Genomic DNA, 18,119 nt, shown 5'->3' with positions numbered 1-18,119 from the left:
AGAATGTTGTCTCAGGTAACAGAGCAATAACCAGGTTATTCAGTTCCACACAAGTGCCAACTAAGCCTTTATGTTTGCCATAAAACATATCAAGAACATGTATTTTAGAAATCCCTTTCTTGTTTCCACATCTGCATATAAAACTACTGTTAGCATGAAGTGAATGGCAGACAGAAAATAGTTAATATGGAAATTTACCCCTACAAGAATGCTGACTTTCAGTTCTTCGCATTAGATAAATCATTGGCTATTTTTATAATTTTTAATAGTTGCAAGATACAAAGCATCCAACAAACACCACAAATCAAATTAATCCAATACCTGATCAGGGCTTTAAACTACAACCTACGTGACCGAGTGTCTATAAATTCAGTGGAGGAAAGAAGGTGCTTTTATTAATTTTAGCACCCACCCAGGGCACTCCAGCAGTTCACTGTTATCAGCTACAAATGCAGCGTAAAATTAGATAATGCAAAGGCCTCTTACAGTCTCACTTAAGTACTAGATACTGAAATAGACCAGAGAAAAAACTATTTACCAAGACAAAGGCTTCAGCTTTCTCCAAAATGCAGTAAATGTTTTAGGTTACTCACACCATGTCATAACTGGAAGTGATTAGTAGGCAAAATAGTAAAAAAATGCATGAAATGCCAACTATCCAGCGTACAGTAATACCGTAACTAGATGTTAAGAAATTTCAAGGGGAAACTCTTTAGTTCAACATGCATTTTTGGATGCAACGGGGTTGCTGTGAAGTGAAACTTAAATAGCTAGACAGCATATTTCAGCCAGTGAGTCATTAAAAGATGTCTCAATGGGGCCACTGCTGGAGCAGAGCTGTTGAAATAGCCCCGCCCCGTATAACCTGCTGGAATAAAGCAGAAGATAGAACAGGAAAGAACAGCTCATGACAAGCAGAGTTGGTGAAAACTTAAGGCTTTATTTTTATACTAGTGCTTAAATTTCTAGGTTGCTTTTTCACAGTTACTGGAAATTTTTGTAAGATTTTTCTTCAGAATGCCTTTAAGGCCTGCTATTCCATTATGTCATTCCACAGTCCTACTCTCAGTCATTCAAACAGACATTAGTACTTCTGGAACTACACAGGAAATATTTAAAGAGATAGTTAATTTTGGTAGCTAGAAAGATTTGCACTTTTTTGTATTCCTTGATATGTCCGTGCTGCCATCTCCAGAGATCCCTGAATTTCTGCATCTCATCTCATGCTCAAAATAGTTCTTTACTATGATACCACTCTCCGTAAGTCTAGAGCTTACTGCAATATGCCAGAATCTACATGATAAATACTTTTAGGAAGCTCAGAAAACATTCTCAAAAGTTGTATTTCTTAGTCTGGGGAGTCACTCAGATGGCAGGATTATTTTCTCCTTACTCAACCAGGACAGCATCTGGAAGAGCACCACGTATAAGAGTTAGCCGTATAAAATATTAATTTACATTTCTATTGGTATACATTATCTAAAGTTTAAAGATAGGACTAGCATTCCCAAAGCTGCAGGATTACTGGTCATTTTGGCTATGACCACCTAAAAAAAAAAAGAAAAAAAACACCCTGTGGAAGGGTAAATATTTTTCCCAAGGCAAGAAATTTCCACATGGCTGCTGTATTCAGCCTCAGAATATCCTTGATAGCAGCCATGATGAAACACTTTCTAAAAGTAAGGTCAACATAGGACAAAAATGACTTTGCAGGAACGGATCTTTTCACACATAGGACAGGAAGTCAATTACAGTTTCAGAGCATCATACCTTTGAAGTAGCCTGCTTTAGTTTTGCCTGTTCTACTAAAAGTTTGTATGATGATCCTTTGTTGCTTTGTATTTTCTCTTTTTCCATCTGTTCCACCAAAGCCTTCTGCTTTGCTTTTAATAAGTTAAGTTGCTAAAAGAAAATGTTAATAGGAAAAAATGAAAATTTAAGCAATAAGATGTTAAAAGGATCAGTATTTTCATATGATAGTAATCTTCAGTTCAAACTGTAACTTGAGCCTTTTAAAGATACTTTATACACATCTTTAACTGAGACACCTTTAAGGGCCACTAGCAGACACAGAACAGATGAAGTTTAAGAAAAAACTAATTTTAAAGGAGCTCAAGACATACATGCCCAGGGTCATAAAACCAGCATGGTTGCATTTAGAAATGAAATCGCTGTCTCTTAAGAATTGCCAACTGTTAAATCACAGCTTAGGAGCTTGCACTCTGATGTACCCAGACCTACCTAAAAAGTAAATTATATTTATTATCCAATATGGGTCCCAGAACGCAACAGTACATTTCAACATTTGTTCTTTCACCAGATGCCATGCTCCACAGTTTGAGACAAATATCAAAAAAGATAGGCAGCCTTTAGCTCCAGAATCAGACTATGCAAAAGCAAGGCTGAATGAGTCCCAATGCCAAAGCTGTTCTCTCAGAAAATGAGACAAGCTATACAGAATTTTCTGTGAAAATAGCCACTACCGTGCCAGAAGTCACCTGTTTATGATGCACAAGCTGTTTTCTAATCTTTCGGGAATACAGTCTATCCAGGCTACTGTTGCCTTTAGTAGATCTGCTCAGACTCTGAGTGTGAAGGCTATTATTTATAAAACTCCACTGGTTTCCTAATGGAAAAAGAAAAAAAAAGAAAAAAAAGATAGTAATCAGTATTGTTAAAACTCATTTAACTCTAGAGAAGAGCATTTATATGGCAAGGGTTGGCATCTCTATACAATTTATTAAAGAAACAAGCCAAATAAAATTCTTAGTGAAATGCAACTCTACTTACAGATGGTGATATTTCTGTGTAATTTTACAATGTTTACTTTTGTTATTTTTAAAACATAAGGAGATAAGAAAGACTGTCCTAACTAAAAATGCCTGAACAGCCTTAATAACACAAAACCTTTCCAGTTTTGATTCTTAGAAAAGCTGCTCAAATAAAATAATAGCTGTCCCACCCAAAAAATAAAACCACTACTAAAAAAACCTATGCATTTAAAAGGTACATATACCACAACAAACACCAGAACAGGTAACAAAGTCATACTACTGCAATTCCTCACAATACAAATATGGTTTCAACATGGTATACTCTCAACTGCCTGGTACAGGAGTCACAGAACAATATACAGACATTTCACAAAATCAAATCAAATTTGTAATCATCCTTTAAAAAAAGAGAGACATATTTCTAAGGAAAAAAGCAGGTGAAGAAGCAAACAACAGTGTAAATACAACAATCACAATATTTGCTTTAAAAATCTCATTTTTTAAATGAACTCAAAATATATTTTAAAGTATTTGAACAGCTCCAAAACAGTCACAGAAACAAGCTTCGACATTTAATTAAAAATAATATTGCCTACCTGTCAAAAAACGTTCCCTCTCTTTTCCATTCAAAGGTTTCTTGGCTGTGGCTGCTTCATCTTCAACAGTAGCTACATAATCCAGTAGTCTGGACACCAGCATTACAACCCAGCTGATCATGGGAATATCTAACACTCCTTAAAAAGAAATAGATTTGAGTGCCTTAATAAAGTTTGGAAGCCATAAGAACATAAAAAATAAAATAAAAAATCATGACAGGAATTACACGGCACACATTTCACTAGGCCACAAAGATGCCTTTTTTAAAGCAAGGATAAGACTCTGAGCACTCATAAATATGACAAGAAATCAAACATTTGGTGTAGCGTTGAGGCACAAAAGCAAATATCACAGTTCTTTTAGGCTGATCAAGTCAGAAGTAAAAAGCTTCACCTCTACTGTTACAGGTACAAATCAAGTGGCATTTAAAAAGAAGAATAGAATTATATGCCTGAATTTCCTAAATATCAAATGCAGAATGACAGCTGCTTGCATAAAAGCACATAAATTAGATGTGACTTAATCCATAGCATGAAATTCCTCCCATCACCCAAGGCTCCAACAAGCCTCGCGCTCAAATAGCTTCATTATTACTCCTTTATAGTGTATTTTCATGTAGCCATTCAAATTTCAGGAAAGCCAAGATTGAGTTCAGATTAGATGAGCCATGCTGGTGGCACTAATAGCTAGTTACTGCCTATTTCAGTCTCACACTTTAAATTCAGTGGTTTTGTACAGGCAGAAGAAAAAAATAATTATCTTACACATCATGCAAGAAAAATTTGTGTGTGCATGATTAAATCTAAATGAACGGTTCTGAAGTGAACTTATGAGTACTCAATACGGACCAGAAACCTACAATTAATGACCACTGGAACATTGTTATTAGGCAAATTGCATTCTTTCACACAGTATCAATAGAGCAAACTCAACAGTACTAGAGGTTACATACCCATTTTCATATTCGTGCACGGTGCTGAGCCATGTTTAGCTACACTATACTTTTCATCCACTGACCTCAAAAAAGCTTTAATCAACTCAAATGATTATTAATTTCAGCTCAAAGAAGAAAACTAAGGCATAAAAACAACTTGTCCAAAATCACACCTAGTTGCTGGCAGCCCAAGCAAGAGGATGTAGGCCCTGACTGTTTACTCCAGTCTCCTATCCATGCTGGCCGAAAACAGCCCACCTCAGGTGGGCAGAGGAACAGTAGGCCTTCCCATAACATGACCTCAACAGCAACTGCAGACAATTCCATATCCCGCCTCTGTCTCAAGTCTTCTAAATTCTCTCTATTCATAATGCTCACTTCTTGCACTGATTTTCGTTTTCTGACTTTTTCCCCAATAAGTTTTCACCCCTTTGCCCTTAGTTATGCGTGGTAGTTCTCAAATAGGATTTTCTTCTGCCATACCTGATGCTTCCATTACACATAATAGTGCCCTAGTACTCACCTGTACTGTCCAGGAGGAAGGAAGCTGGAAGACCAGCAAATAAAGTTCTGAAGTATCAGTTACTTCTCCTGCTTCCTAAAGTCCTCCGTGAGGACAACTAGTAAGGCAAGAGCTATGAAAGGAATTGGCAGCTGTGGGGAGAGTGCAAACAGAGGTAGAGGAGATGTAAGCTTGGATTTGCCTCAGACTCATTAAGAGACTATAGCAGGATATGGCCAAGATTGAGAAAGTACATGGTAGACCAAGGGGAAGCAATAGGACAGCTTCTGACACCAGCTTGAGGCTTGTTTACGTCAGAAGATAAAAAGTAAGGACAGAGTCTCAGCTGGCATTTACCAACTTTGTAATGCTACGAATTTTAAGTAGCATATCTTCTACAATGTTCTGCTACATGTACAGAACTGATGAAGTAGAATTTGATCAAGCATTTTCTACAAACTTCAAGTGGTTAAGAAAACACTCCAAAAAATCAAGTTTGGAGAATATAATGTCAGTTTTTTTTTTTTTTTTTTAGTGTTAAGAAAATGTAAATTTCTTGTGGTTACAACAACGACAAAAAAAAATGTAGTTTGCAGAAACCGTAAGGATGGTTTCAAGTCTGTCTTCATAGCTGCATTTCACTTCAAAAGCTGAAACTTAGAAAGGGTCTTATGAGCAAAACCAGATGCTTCTTTCCAAAATACTAAATTCCAAAGTCATTTGCTGGAGTCATTAGAGCTGTCTACACCTTGGATGTTCCTCCCACTTGGCTGAAACTTTAAAGCTTCCTAGCTGAATTGAAAGCAACCAAATAGACTTTGTTCACATTTAAACAAGGGAAAAGAGTATCTCTTAGTACCTACAGAACAAGAAATTTGAGCATATTTTAAAAGACATCTGTGTTTCAAAAATATAATAAACAAAACCAATCTCTTCTTTTAATACACCAAAAACTGTGAGCTAGTCTTCCAGTTTTCTAGCTTATAATGAATACGAAGCTACAGTTTCCCAAATTAGAGGCCTACCTTCAGTTCTTCTGTGCACAGGTAAATGAGGTTGCAGTGGTGAAAGCAGGTTATCCAGGAGATTAAGTAAACTTTCTAAAACACCACTGTTACTAAGAGATCTTTGGCCAATGCAGGAAAGCAACATGAAGACCCTAAAAATAAAATTTAAATATTTAAGATTTCATTTTCTCTCCAGTTTCAGTAATATTATGAAACACCCCTTCTAGAACCATATTCCCCTAGGCTTTCAAGCAGATTGCTACAGAAACCAGCACTGTGGCCCAGCAAGTGGACTAGATTTCAAGATCTATTGTCATATAGTGCAGTATTTTGTTATATGTTTTCTCTTTTACCCTGAAGAGGTCAGTAGTTACTTGCAGAACGTCCCATTCTGTACATCTGAAACAAGAGCTTATCTGTTTTATTTCCTATTACATATGATATGCTGAATAGCAGGAGTAGAGAATTCAATACATGTACTCTTATAACATTGAATTAATCCATTTAGAAGTATGACAATGTAAATGTTACAGTCCAAAGAAGGCAGAAAGCCACAGAATAGCAAATATGTTAGATCAAAATAACAGAGGGATGTTTAGAATATCAAGTATCTCATTCAATAATCTGGAATGATCAACACATCCTAACACCTAGTACTCAGCTCTACGCTTGTTTACTCGTATCTCAAAGACGACTTCTATATTAGAAGCAAGTAGTGTGCTTTTCAGTCTCATTTCTACTTCCAAATGCATTGGAAGAAGGAAGAACAGCTCTGTGGTGAGAGTGTATTTAAGCCTGATAAAGCAGAAGGCAATTTTTGACACTGGAAAGCAATCCTGCTAGGTACGTGAAGAGCACCAGAAGTGTCTTCCGATACACTTCTAAGTGAGGAAAAGAGCAACTTACTGCGGTGCAAGTACCGAATACATGCAAAAAAAATAACTACAAACAGACAATTGTCATTTGCAGTGCTTTTTTGGAACTACTTCTTACATCAGTGGAATAAACAGGTAAGTATTATTTAGCCACATTTTTGCCAATTGAAATGTTAAGTTACGAACCATGGAATTATTTACAAGTGATTCACAGGTGACTTATCAATATAAGCTTATACCTTACCTGTCTTGTGGGAATATGAGAAGTTGCTCTGAATTGTATAATTCCTGCAATACGTTCGAGAGAAACTGACCCCACCACCTTTCTCCTCCACAAAGCTGAACAAGCAGAAGGCCAGTATGCAAACGTATTTTGGGGGTTCCACTGATACATAAGTGTTTAAATAATTCTTCACAAGCTTGAGCATGAAAAGTACTTTGTAGAACCACAGGAACAGAGTGTCCTTTTAATAAAAGAGAATAAGCAACCATGTTTAAGGAGAGAGAATGATGCCATTATAACTACTTTGGCTTCAAGACAAGAAGAAAAAGTTTGTAGGAAGTTTTAAAAACTATTATGATTAGACTAATTGACATGGAAAAGCATGAAGCGAGAGGAACAGATGGGGAGATGGTAATTTGCAGGTAACCCATAAAGATCAGTCCGTTTGGTCAAAACCATATCAATTTCATGTTAGTGCATCAAATACCTCCATGGAATCTACACAAAGCAAAAAACAAACCATCATTACGCTTAAGAACAAACTGGCACAGAAAATTACAAGATAGACACAGCTGTCTATTTAGAGAACAATGTTCCACAAATACTATTTAAAAAAAATTTTTTTTTAGATTCACCACTCCTACTCAGACTTTTCAATTTTGATTCTCCAAGAACACTTTCAATGGGGAGTTTAGGAAATAACAATCCTTACTAGATAAGTAGATATTAAAAAATCAACAACTGAGCACAGATATTGATTTTATGATTTTTTTCCAAAGAAGTTCTCTCTGCCTCTGTTGCCCACTTTTAACTGCCTAATCTGGTTCCAGGATCTTCCACAAGCTCATTCTACCTACATGAATATTGTGCCTGGGCAGTCTTCAACAAACTGAATCAGCCCACAAGATGGTGTCACAATCAAATGGTATCTGAACAAAGGAAAACGCAGCTAGGACTATGGAAAAGGGAGAAGGAACTTGATACTCTGTCTCATCCTTTTTTGAAGTAGGAAGTGGTTAGTTAGGTCAGCTTGGTGCAATTGGTCAAGCTGTGCACTGCATATTACCAGCTACTAAACTCATAGTAAAACATAACAGAATACAGTTTAAAAGCTTTATAGTGGGAATATACAGATTCAGAAAAAGCAACACTTGCAAATTGTTTCCACAAACATGACAAAAGCTTTGAAATCTGAAAAAATACTTACCATTGGAAGAATGAAGCAAACTAAGCAAAGTATCCAGTAAGTATCTAATGATGGTACGCAACTGTTCCGTAGATGACATCTGAATCAACTCTTTTGGATCAGATTGTTCCTTCAGTGTTTTCCTGCTTGCACCCAAAGCTACTCTGAGCCTCTGAACAGCATGGTGAGCCAAATTGAGTTGAAGCTGTAGCTGAATGCAGTCCTGGTAAGCAGAAAATACTCTGCTATCTTCTTCTACTGCCTTGTCTGGCTTTCGTAAAAAGTACTGGGCATTGTTAGCGCTATTGAGTGGTGGCAGGTCAATACTCTGCAGAAGGATTTCTAACCGATGGCAGGCCAAATTGTACCTAAAAGGAAACATTCCAACACAATATAATAGACGTTAGTAAGCAGCAATATATTTGACAGTCACCTTGCCAGAAGATGACTTCTGGTCAATTTTGAACACATTACTGAAACAGATATAAAAAAAAAAACTACAGAGTAGTCTTTGTTAATAGTATGAAGATGCTCACTATAACAACTCAACAACAGTTTTCTTTTAATTGAATAATAACACAGGAAGAAAAAATACTTATGAAAGAAACTTCTGATATTCCAGTGTTTTAAGCTAAAATAACTAGTAAATATGCATTTTTTTCTTCTAACCTGCACTGTATGTCTTCTTGCAATGCAACCATCATTGCTAGATGTTGGTCAATTTCTGGCTGATTTGCAGCTTCACCTTCTCCTCTGAGGGGATCATGCATTAGTTTCAGCTCATTTTCAAAGGGCAGGATATAGGTATGGCCATAATAAAATCCCAATGGAATTTTTGCTCTAGCATTTGTGCTACCGTATCGACCAATAACAGTGATCTGAAAAAGAATACAGCAGTATTGTTACAAAACAGGCAAAATATACACTAAATCAAGAATTCATGTGTAGGCAGCTAAGTTTGATCTGAAGAGAACTTCAAAGAAAGTTCACAAAGTAACGAAAATCAAGAGTTTAAATAAGACATTGTACAGTCCATCTCCTCTTACCTTCATAAACCTGCAAACTGGCGGGGGCAACAAGTCATGTAAAATAAGTGAGTGTGTGCTAATGTCAGTAGCCACTACCAGCCGCCTTCCATCCACTTCTTCTCCTAAAGTCCAGATGTCAATTGACAAAGAAGCCAAGTCTCCACATGTGGGAATCAATACATCCGTCAGTAATATAGGTCTTCCAAAATCTAAGGTCACAAATCTTCTTGCTCCTAGAGAAAAAGTACAGGATACCAGTGCACATTAATCAGTGAGAGATATTACTCCTCAAACAACAAAATTTCTGTTTCTATATTGTCAAGAAAATGTTTATTTGAGGTTTGAAATAGCTGTACAGTTTCAAAATCTCTCAGCACAGCCTGCACCCATTGAAAAGAAAATTTGGGATTCAAATTAATGTACAGTGTTAAGTCTTTTATGCATTACTTCAGAATCTATGCTCTGTCTGGAGTCCCAACATACACTGTCCCCTCTGCACACCTCTCCCTCCTCCCCAAGGATTTTTCAAACTTGGTGAACATCACTGAAGTTGGGGCTTAAACTTCTGGATGCAATGGAAATGCAAACTCAAACATATCTTCTCTTTAGAAAGCCAAGTGAAACTGCAGCTAAGCAACTCACAAAAGACCCTGAAAAATACTTAACTTAATAGAAAATGTGTCAAAATTATTATTATTATTATTTTTTACCTGAATGCATTCGCTCTATAATAATTGACTGATGAGGTGGAGGTTGAAGAAAATGTGAAGCATGAGATATTGCAAGAGCAAGACCAGATCCAAGTGGATTCTGAGAAGGGGAAAAACAACAGTAAAATTAAGTCATTAGAGGCTACAGATTTATAATAACCTATTCTTTAGAAGAAACTCTAGGAAAACCTCAAGATTTAAAGATGTCCAATTTCTGACAACACCTATACTACATTTATATTTGACCATGCACCATCAAAATACATTAACTACCAGGTTTAGAGTATTTATAGCTCATTATACAGTTGAGCTAGTTCCAGTTTAAAGAAACCACTGGAGTGATAACCTTATCTCACTTTCAGAAAGTCTTTCTTTTCATACTGTCTAAACTCAGTTATATAGTTTTCACACCTCATCCAAATAAACAGATTTACTAGCACTCGAGTACAAATTAGTTAGATGGCTAATATCACCACATTTCTATAAAAAGCAAATGAAAACAATTACCGTTCTAGTCTTGCTTGTATTTTTGTTATGTGCAGCGAGGTTAACTGTTGGGGGATCAATGACTGAACCAGGGAAAAGCTGAGCAAGCTCTGCACTAATAACAGCAGAAACTGCCTCATTAGGTGGAGTCAAGGGAGGAGTCATAAAAAGAGGAGTTGTTTTCGGTGTTGGTGGAATGACATCTGAAGGATGAATGAAGAACCCTGGGGCTGCTACTGGATTAGAAGGCACAGAGTTGTGAACAGGACCAACTGCTGATGCTGCCGCCGCCGCCGCTGCTGTTGTCTGATGCAGTTTTGCTTCCAGCTTAGCTTTCTGTGGGAAAAATGGAAACAGTGTATGTAGCAAACAATTCTGTTTGTGAACACAGGAGTAGTATTGAAATACGAGTTCAGTTTGCATTATGAGCTAGATTTAAGAATTCCACACCTTCAACATCGGCACGCTAGCTGTCTACTACAAGCTGAAAAATAAAACTGTATTCAACTTGACCTCCCTTGCTGAGGAACACGAGTAATTAAAGTACTTAACTGGAGTAATCAAATAATAATAATAATAAAATACAACTGAACACCAGAAGAGTCACAGTGTCAACACAAACTGCATTATAATAATAGGTTTATCATTTATTTCCCCACATCTGCAACTCTGTCTTTCAATTCAGTGGTCTTTCTCAGTTTCACAGATTGATGCTCTTAAGTATTAAGATTTAGTTTTGATAACAAATTCCCCACCCACCCTCAAAATATACAAAAAACAAGTCTGAAAGACTGAAGCAGCATGGGAGACTCATCATTTTGCTTAACGAGTGTGGATGTTCAGTCCAGAGCTGCTCATTCCTCAAATACACTATGGAAAAAGAGGAAAAAGAAGGAAAAAAGAAAAAAAAGAAAAAAGAAAAAAAGTGACTAGCTCTGCAACTATTTTCCTCAGCTTTTGAAGTTTAGAGACAGCATTAAAAAATAGCCAAGTAGCCTCCAACCTGTTGCTGAAGCTTCAAAAGCTGCTGCTGTTTCTCTTGCAGCACCTGGAGCTGTTGCTCGGCTGAGGCCATTGCATGAGAGAGAGACTGCAAAGCTACCTGGGCTGCCGAACTCAGTGCTGTCGAGGCTTCCCCAACCGTTCCAGATGAGAGACCACCAACTGCTGGGGTAACCCCAAAGGTACTCACTGGCATGAAACAAACAAAAAACAAACAAAAAAACATGTATGTAGAACAGAAATGATAAAAACCACCTTTAATTCCTTAATTGTTGAGAGCAATGTAAAAACAAGATAAGTATCATGTCTATCGACTTCTTGCAACAAAGTATTATCATCTTGAATTACAAAGCATATGGTTTATAGATTATACATTCAGTATACATGCAACATTTTCACTACAGAGAGCCACCTAAAGCCCTGGAATGTTTTTGCCACATTAGGCTACAAGGTGAACATGCATGTTTGTAGATTATACTCACTCACCGACAGAAACAAATTCATTCCAATTCATAAATCTGAAATCTAGTTTGTTAAACTCTATGAAGAAATTGACATACAAATTATTTTTTAAAATATTTCAATACTTCAGACAAATCCATTTGACATACAATGCTCATTATGTCCAATTAAAATTATCACATTGTAGAATTACGCTAAGTAGAAAAAATGAAAAATTGTATATACCAGTAAACGTACTTGCATCGTCCCTTTCTATTCTAGTTCCATCACTTGTTGAAACGCAGGTAAAGTGCAGAGGCTCAACTTCCAGAAGCCCAGTAAGGGAGGTAAAACTACCTTCAGCAGCTGCACAGCTACTTATTTTCCCATTTCCTGAAAGAGAAATAGGTATCTGCACTATCATCTAATATTTTCTTGGTAACAACATTACAAATCCCAAAGAGCTGAAAGGGACAACTAAATATAATCCATAGATTTTATTACTTCATGTTGTGGAACAAACACCTTAACACTGTCACATCCACAATATAAATGGGAGTATATTTTAAAACGGACAGTGTTGCCAAATCTGAACAGACTGTCTTAAGTCCAATTATCAAATGTGACAGCAAAAGCACAGTGTAAAATGTAACTTTCTTAATGCCAGAAATAAATTATATACTGGCAGTTTATTCTTTCTACGCTATCAGAAAGTTAACTTTGCAAAAATACATGGAAATTACGGGAAAGGAAGAGAGAAAAAGTAACAGACTGACAAGGATCATACACCAAGTTAGTATAAAATCTAGACTATTATTCAATATACTAACAGTGGAGTATCGAGGGAGGGGTGGGAAGAAGGTGGACAAGAAAAGGAAAGGAATCGCTATGACTGATGAAATATGTTTGCTATGAAAAGAATTTCCTGAGAGGTAAAAAGCGTCTTATTCTTAGGACATTGCATGGCCTAAAGTTTCACTTATGAACTAACCTGAGAGGACAGATACGAGAATATTTAAGACATTTTAATGCCTCTGAAACAGAAAAACGTCTAATTAAATCTGTAATATTTAAGTAGAAAGAAGCCATCTGGAAGCTTCCCAAGTTCTGAAAAAATCCATTTATGTTTCTCTGCCAGGGGATGATTGCAAGTCTAAATGAATAATAATAGATATCTCAGACAAGCTGCTCAATAGAAATGACAAATGCTTCCCTTGGTGACTCTGACACAGTAAATGATGGCAGCCTTTCTGTTTAATATCTTGCCTTTTCTTAGCTCTTCTACAGGAAAAGAAAAACACCTATTCCAGAAAAAAGCTTTTTTTCTTGTTCTGAGAGCCACAGGAAATAAAAGATTCTCTTGCTTCACGAGATCTCTTAAGAACTTCATTGTGTACAGCTATAAAACACAGTGAAAGTATAAAAACATATCTTACCTAAAATAATCAGTACAATAGAGAGAGTTACTAATTTTTCCACAAATAGGTTACTGTTAAACATATGTACCTGATAGAACATCAGACAAATCAATTTCATCTGACTGTACTCCAATGCTGCTGTTGTATACATTTTTACAAGAAGAGCCACTTATTTCCAAATCAAACAGAACTGGATCAAAAGGTGAACTATATAATCCGTATCTGCAAACAGAATAAGACAAACAGCACTATTTAAAGAATAAGAATTTTATATAAAATTATTTACAGAAAAAGGCCAAGTAGTTCACATAGAACTTACTATATTGCAAACCACTCTTTTCATTCAACTGATTTATCTTAATAATTACCATTTACTAATATTTCACTAAAATCACTTATTAGATGACCTTTTCATACAGCTTATGATGCTAAGTAACTCACTGTTACTAACTAGTTTTGGAGATCTAATGCTGTCCTGAAAACATGACATATAATCACACACAGACACGAAAACTAGAATTAAAAACTTAGTTAGCCACAGCAATATGCATGCCTGCACGTGGTAAATCAGCCATTTATCTGAAGTCAATAAAAATGAAGTTTTCCAGAACTGCAAAACAAATTCCAACTCAGCCTGTTCTTCCAGCTGAAGTTAGAACAAAAGGGGAAATGCTGCTAGTGATATCAATTAACACTTGCCAGTACTTTAAATATCTCAGCAGCAGAAAATCTCATTACTCCTTACTCTGGCAGTACTGTAGGGAAAAAAAACAGACAATTGTTCAGGTAACAAGATCGCTGCAAACCAATTAGACTTTTATATGCCAAGAAAAAAGGAAAATCCAAAGTAGTAACAAAATCGGCATTTTTTTTTTATTTTTTTTATTTTTTATTTTTTACCAATACCTACTACAAACAACTGAAAAGAGGAGCAAAAAATGGAAATCAGGACAAATTATTACGCAGGAGTAGAAAAAAGACCACGTCTCTATAGGGACAAAAATGAGAAACACACAAGACTTCGTAATTTGACAACTGGCAATAGCCAGCACAAGTTGGAAATATTTGCATAAACACACCAGCAGTGACACCAAGTTTCTCCTTCCCCTGTTTTCCCCCTGCCTCAGAAAAGTTTCTCTTGTATGGCAGGCAAGGAAAGGTAATAGTTGGAAACGCTGAGAAGGCTGCAAAGTTCAAATGTCTTTTTTGATCAAGAAGTCACAGAACGATAATGATTACATGAATACTACCACACCAGCAGGATAGGACAAGTTCTAGACTATGAATATTAAAATGCTTCCCTGCTGGCTGGGCTCAATGCTAAGACTGTAAAAAGTCAGAAAACAAAGTTTTTATTAAAGGGCAATAATTGATACGCAACTTCAAAAAGAGTGAAAAGAAAATCAAGGAATTACAAATAAGTCTATTTAATATATATTCCCCCAGATATACTACAAGACACCTGACACCTACAAGACAGCAGACTTAAAATGACAAATTTAGCCAAAGAACACCACATTAGATCAATCTAAGTTGCTCTTTGCAAGCATGTATTAAAAACGGCACATAAAGCACATCTAGCAAGACTAACACTTTTGCTGTAGCAAGAAAATATGCCAGAGTCAAGTGGTGACAAGACAAAAGCAAATGCTCAAAGACAAAATTCAGTAGGGCACCTTCACAGTCTGGTTTACATTTCAGAATTACAAACTCACTACATTAGGTCAGCTTGCCATTAACACCGATTACTTGAATGATTTAAGGAGAGAATTTGATTTATTACATTTGCAGGTGATAAAAACTAAAAAGAGATTACAAGAGCTTTATAGAAAAGGATCAAAATTCAAACGTACTGCACTAAGTTCTGTCAGAGAACAGCTTGCTGAGTATTCTGTCAAAGCAGAGGTCTCACCTGGAATAATGTTTACAGTTTTGTGTACCACAGTTCACAGAAGACAAGCACCAAATAAAACAGCTCAAGGAAATGCTATAAGAACGACAACAGTTCTGGAGAAAATGATCAAGATACAAACATCCTCTAGACATCCAAAATTTGTCAAGAAGTAAATAATCTGCTCTTTGCCATCAAGGCAGACAGGACAACCATTAACAGGCTTTAGTTGCAGCAGGAGAGATGACATAGGCAGAGGGAGACAGCTGTGGTAGGGAACATGAGGATCCAAGTATAACACCTAAGAACAAGTCTTAATCAAGTATTTATAGTCTTAAAAAAACAACAACAAACAAACAAACAAACAGCCCCTCTCAAGAATTTAGCTTACTAAAATTTTAAGCTGATCTAAGGTTCTGAACTAACATCTACCAGAACTCTTCTACCTTGGATCTTGCTTGACTTGGGGGATAAGTTTTGCCCATAAATCACAACTGAAAGAGCTGTGTAACAGCAGCATGTTCATATCATCACAATATGGCTTTGGAAACTGCTGAAAAACTAAACCACCAGAGATCTCCTTTAGATATACCACATAAATCCAAAGTTAACGTGGTTAATCAGTTCAACATGTAAAAGATGCAACATCATAGCCAGAAATTACATGGCTATATAATTTAGAATAAGAACCTCCACTCCCAGTAAATACCCCAGGTCTTTACACGTAGCAATCTGGCATTTAGTAGCAATTCTTTAAGTGTATTGTCAGCTTACATATAGTCCACAATTTTATGTAGCACTACACAGAAGGGAAACTATTTAGTGTATTTGATTCCCTCCCATACTCAAAAGATCATACTTTCTTAATCCTTACATCAAAATAATTAAATACTAACTCAAGGATTGCACAACTTCAAACATTACGTACATTATCCATTGATTTGAAGTGCACTGTAAATTGCAAGATAGCAATTTAATTCATCTTTACCCCTGCATCAGTCAAAACTAATATCTAGAGCTATATCAAATCAATCCGTGCTCAAACAAATACTGGAAAATGTGTTTTCTTTTAAACAGCCAACCCTTTTCAGAAGGCCAGAGTGTGGCATTAGACACTTTGCATGTTTGGCTTCATTAAGCTTACAACAACCACAACCCTTCATACCTTGTTTGAAGTAATGCTTCCATAGGTGTTAGGCGATCCTGCAACTGTCGGGACACAGCAGTTAACAATGACGCACAAGCTGTACTACACCCTGCCAAATCTTCATCCTTTACATAATTCAGCAACACAAAATACCAATACACTGATCCTGCATTAAAACAAAAATAAAATTAATTTCAGGTGAAACACGATGTGAATATTTCACTCAAAAAGCATACTATAAAACATAATCAATGGAAGTGACAGATGAAGTATTTTTTGTTTTGTTTGAGAGGGACTTTAATTGCTGTAATCATTAGTTTGTAGAAGTACTCTTTTCATTGGCTGGTTCATAACTAAAGAAACTAAGATTCCCAAGAGAAAATTTTGCGTGTATTTCTTCCATTGCTTCTGTCCTCTGCTTTTACTAAACACAACAACCAAAATGCTCTTGATGCTTGAGATGCTAGGCTTTAGGTTCTGATCCCTCCAGAGACAAGCCTCATTCCAGATTCAACTTCTCCCTCTGTTTGTGGCCGCTGTATCCTTATTTCGTATTTGTTGCAGGCACTTCTTACACATAACTCTGGGAGCACAGTGCACGAGTTCTGCATGAAAACACAAATCTCTGCCTTCTCCTCTCCTTGCCTTCCTCTGCACACTCCATATCATCAATAGCAGAACGTTAAATGTTTCTACCTTCGTAACACAGTAAGTATTTTGGAATGCAAATAATCTTCCTTCAAGACCCCTTAGTGATGCCAGGCCAGATGCAATTCAACATCATACTGTGAAAAACACAAAGCAGGCCTCACTACCCCAAAAACAAGTGTTTAAAGTCATCTTATTCTAGCAAGCATTCAAAAGGCTTCAGTAAGGTGCTAACAGTACACTACAATACAGATCAGGAAGTAATTTAATTTAGTCTGTGTCCTCTTGGTGGAGAAATAACAGAAGTGGACTGCTCTAGTTGGATGTTACTTGGATAGCCAGACTCCGTGGAATAAATTAGCTACTCTTCCAAAGTAACAGACTTGTGCCATCAGAATTTGTGGCTGCTAAAGACCTTTGAAAATTCTTGCAAAACTAACATGATGTCTCCTAAAAGTTTCGGTGCCTTAGTGCTCCAAGCAAGCTAATTTGCTTAAAATTCTACCATCTACCACCTGACCGCGCCACTCCAATAAGCTGTTAGTACTAACTGAACAATTATGTAATTCCTATTTCGCAAGGGAGTAAAACAAAACATGCCAAACTACCATACCGTCTATTTGTATGATGACAAACATTGAATACATACCACCTGTTGCAGCAGCAGGCAAAAGAGGCATGTTGTCAAGTAAAGCTTTTAGAAGGACAGATCCAAACCCCTGCTGACTTGGGTCACACCTGCCATTGCTATAAAGAAACACATAGCCAGACACATTAACGTTTAATGAAGTAAGAACAAAATATGAAATCTGCTGAATGAAGATGGAGATCGCCATCTTCACCGTTAGATGAAGTTGAAAAATTGACGTTCTTTGCAATCATAATCTAACAGATTTTTCCTCAACAGAAAATCTTGTAGAACTGCTTGTTCATACGTTTAATGTCAAACAATAACAAAAACATATATGATTCAGACTGCATGCAAAACCCCTAAATACATATTTAGAAAAAGCACATGCACCTTAAATGAAATGGCACTCACCTGATGCATAATGCAAGAAACCGTGCACACTTGTGAGCTATGCTCCGCCCAGCTTCAAAGAAACAAACACGTATTATATCAGAGACGCATTTACGTGTTTTAGAAAGCAAGCTGTCATTTCCTTCCTTTGAGCTGTAAAAACAAGTTGCATGTATCAGGCAACCATATAAAACTGTTTTTACACAGAGCTGATACTGAGAAACAGTTA

General features: G+C 36.5%; 1 protein-coding gene across 1 annotated transcript in view; it reads right to left on the bottom strand.

The window, feature by feature from the left end:
* The window catches only part of BIRC6 (baculoviral IAP repeat containing 6), a 178,741-nt gene that overhangs the window by 106,789 nt on the left and 53,833 nt on the right, over positions 1–18,119 (bottom strand). The window contains exons 19-34 of the mRNA XM_040553622.1: positions 17,912–18,043; positions 17,519–17,616; positions 16,240–16,387; positions 13,272–13,405; positions 12,012–12,158; positions 11,326–11,513; positions 10,344–10,658; positions 9,837–9,936; positions 9,145–9,359; positions 8,768–8,976; positions 8,120–8,466; positions 6,934–7,153; positions 5,833–5,966; positions 3,371–3,508; positions 2,484–2,626; positions 1,771–1,902 (exon numbers count right to left, since the gene is read on the bottom strand). Coding sequence (XP_040409556.1) covers positions 1,771–1,902; positions 2,484–2,626; positions 3,371–3,508; positions 5,833–5,966; positions 6,934–7,153; positions 8,120–8,466; positions 8,768–8,976; positions 9,145–9,359; positions 9,837–9,936; positions 10,344–10,658; positions 11,326–11,513; positions 12,012–12,158; positions 13,272–13,405; positions 16,240–16,387; positions 17,519–17,616; positions 17,912–18,043 — 2,800 coding nt within the window. The remainder of the gene's footprint in view (positions 1–1,770; positions 1,903–2,483; positions 2,627–3,370; positions 3,509–5,832; positions 5,967–6,933; positions 7,154–8,119; positions 8,467–8,767; positions 8,977–9,144; positions 9,360–9,836; positions 9,937–10,343; positions 10,659–11,325; positions 11,514–12,011; positions 12,159–13,271; positions 13,406–16,239; positions 16,388–17,518; positions 17,617–17,911; positions 18,044–18,119) is intronic.

Source organism: Cygnus olor, chromosome 3 (assembly GCF_009769625.2).
Source record: "Cygnus olor isolate bCygOlo1 chromosome 3, bCygOlo1.pri.v2, whole genome shotgun sequence".
Classification (NCBI taxonomy): Eukaryota; Metazoa; Chordata; class Aves; order Anseriformes; family Anatidae; genus Cygnus; species Cygnus olor.
Note: the sequence above shows the minus strand (reverse complement) of the source record. Positions and strands in the feature narration are given on the sequence as shown.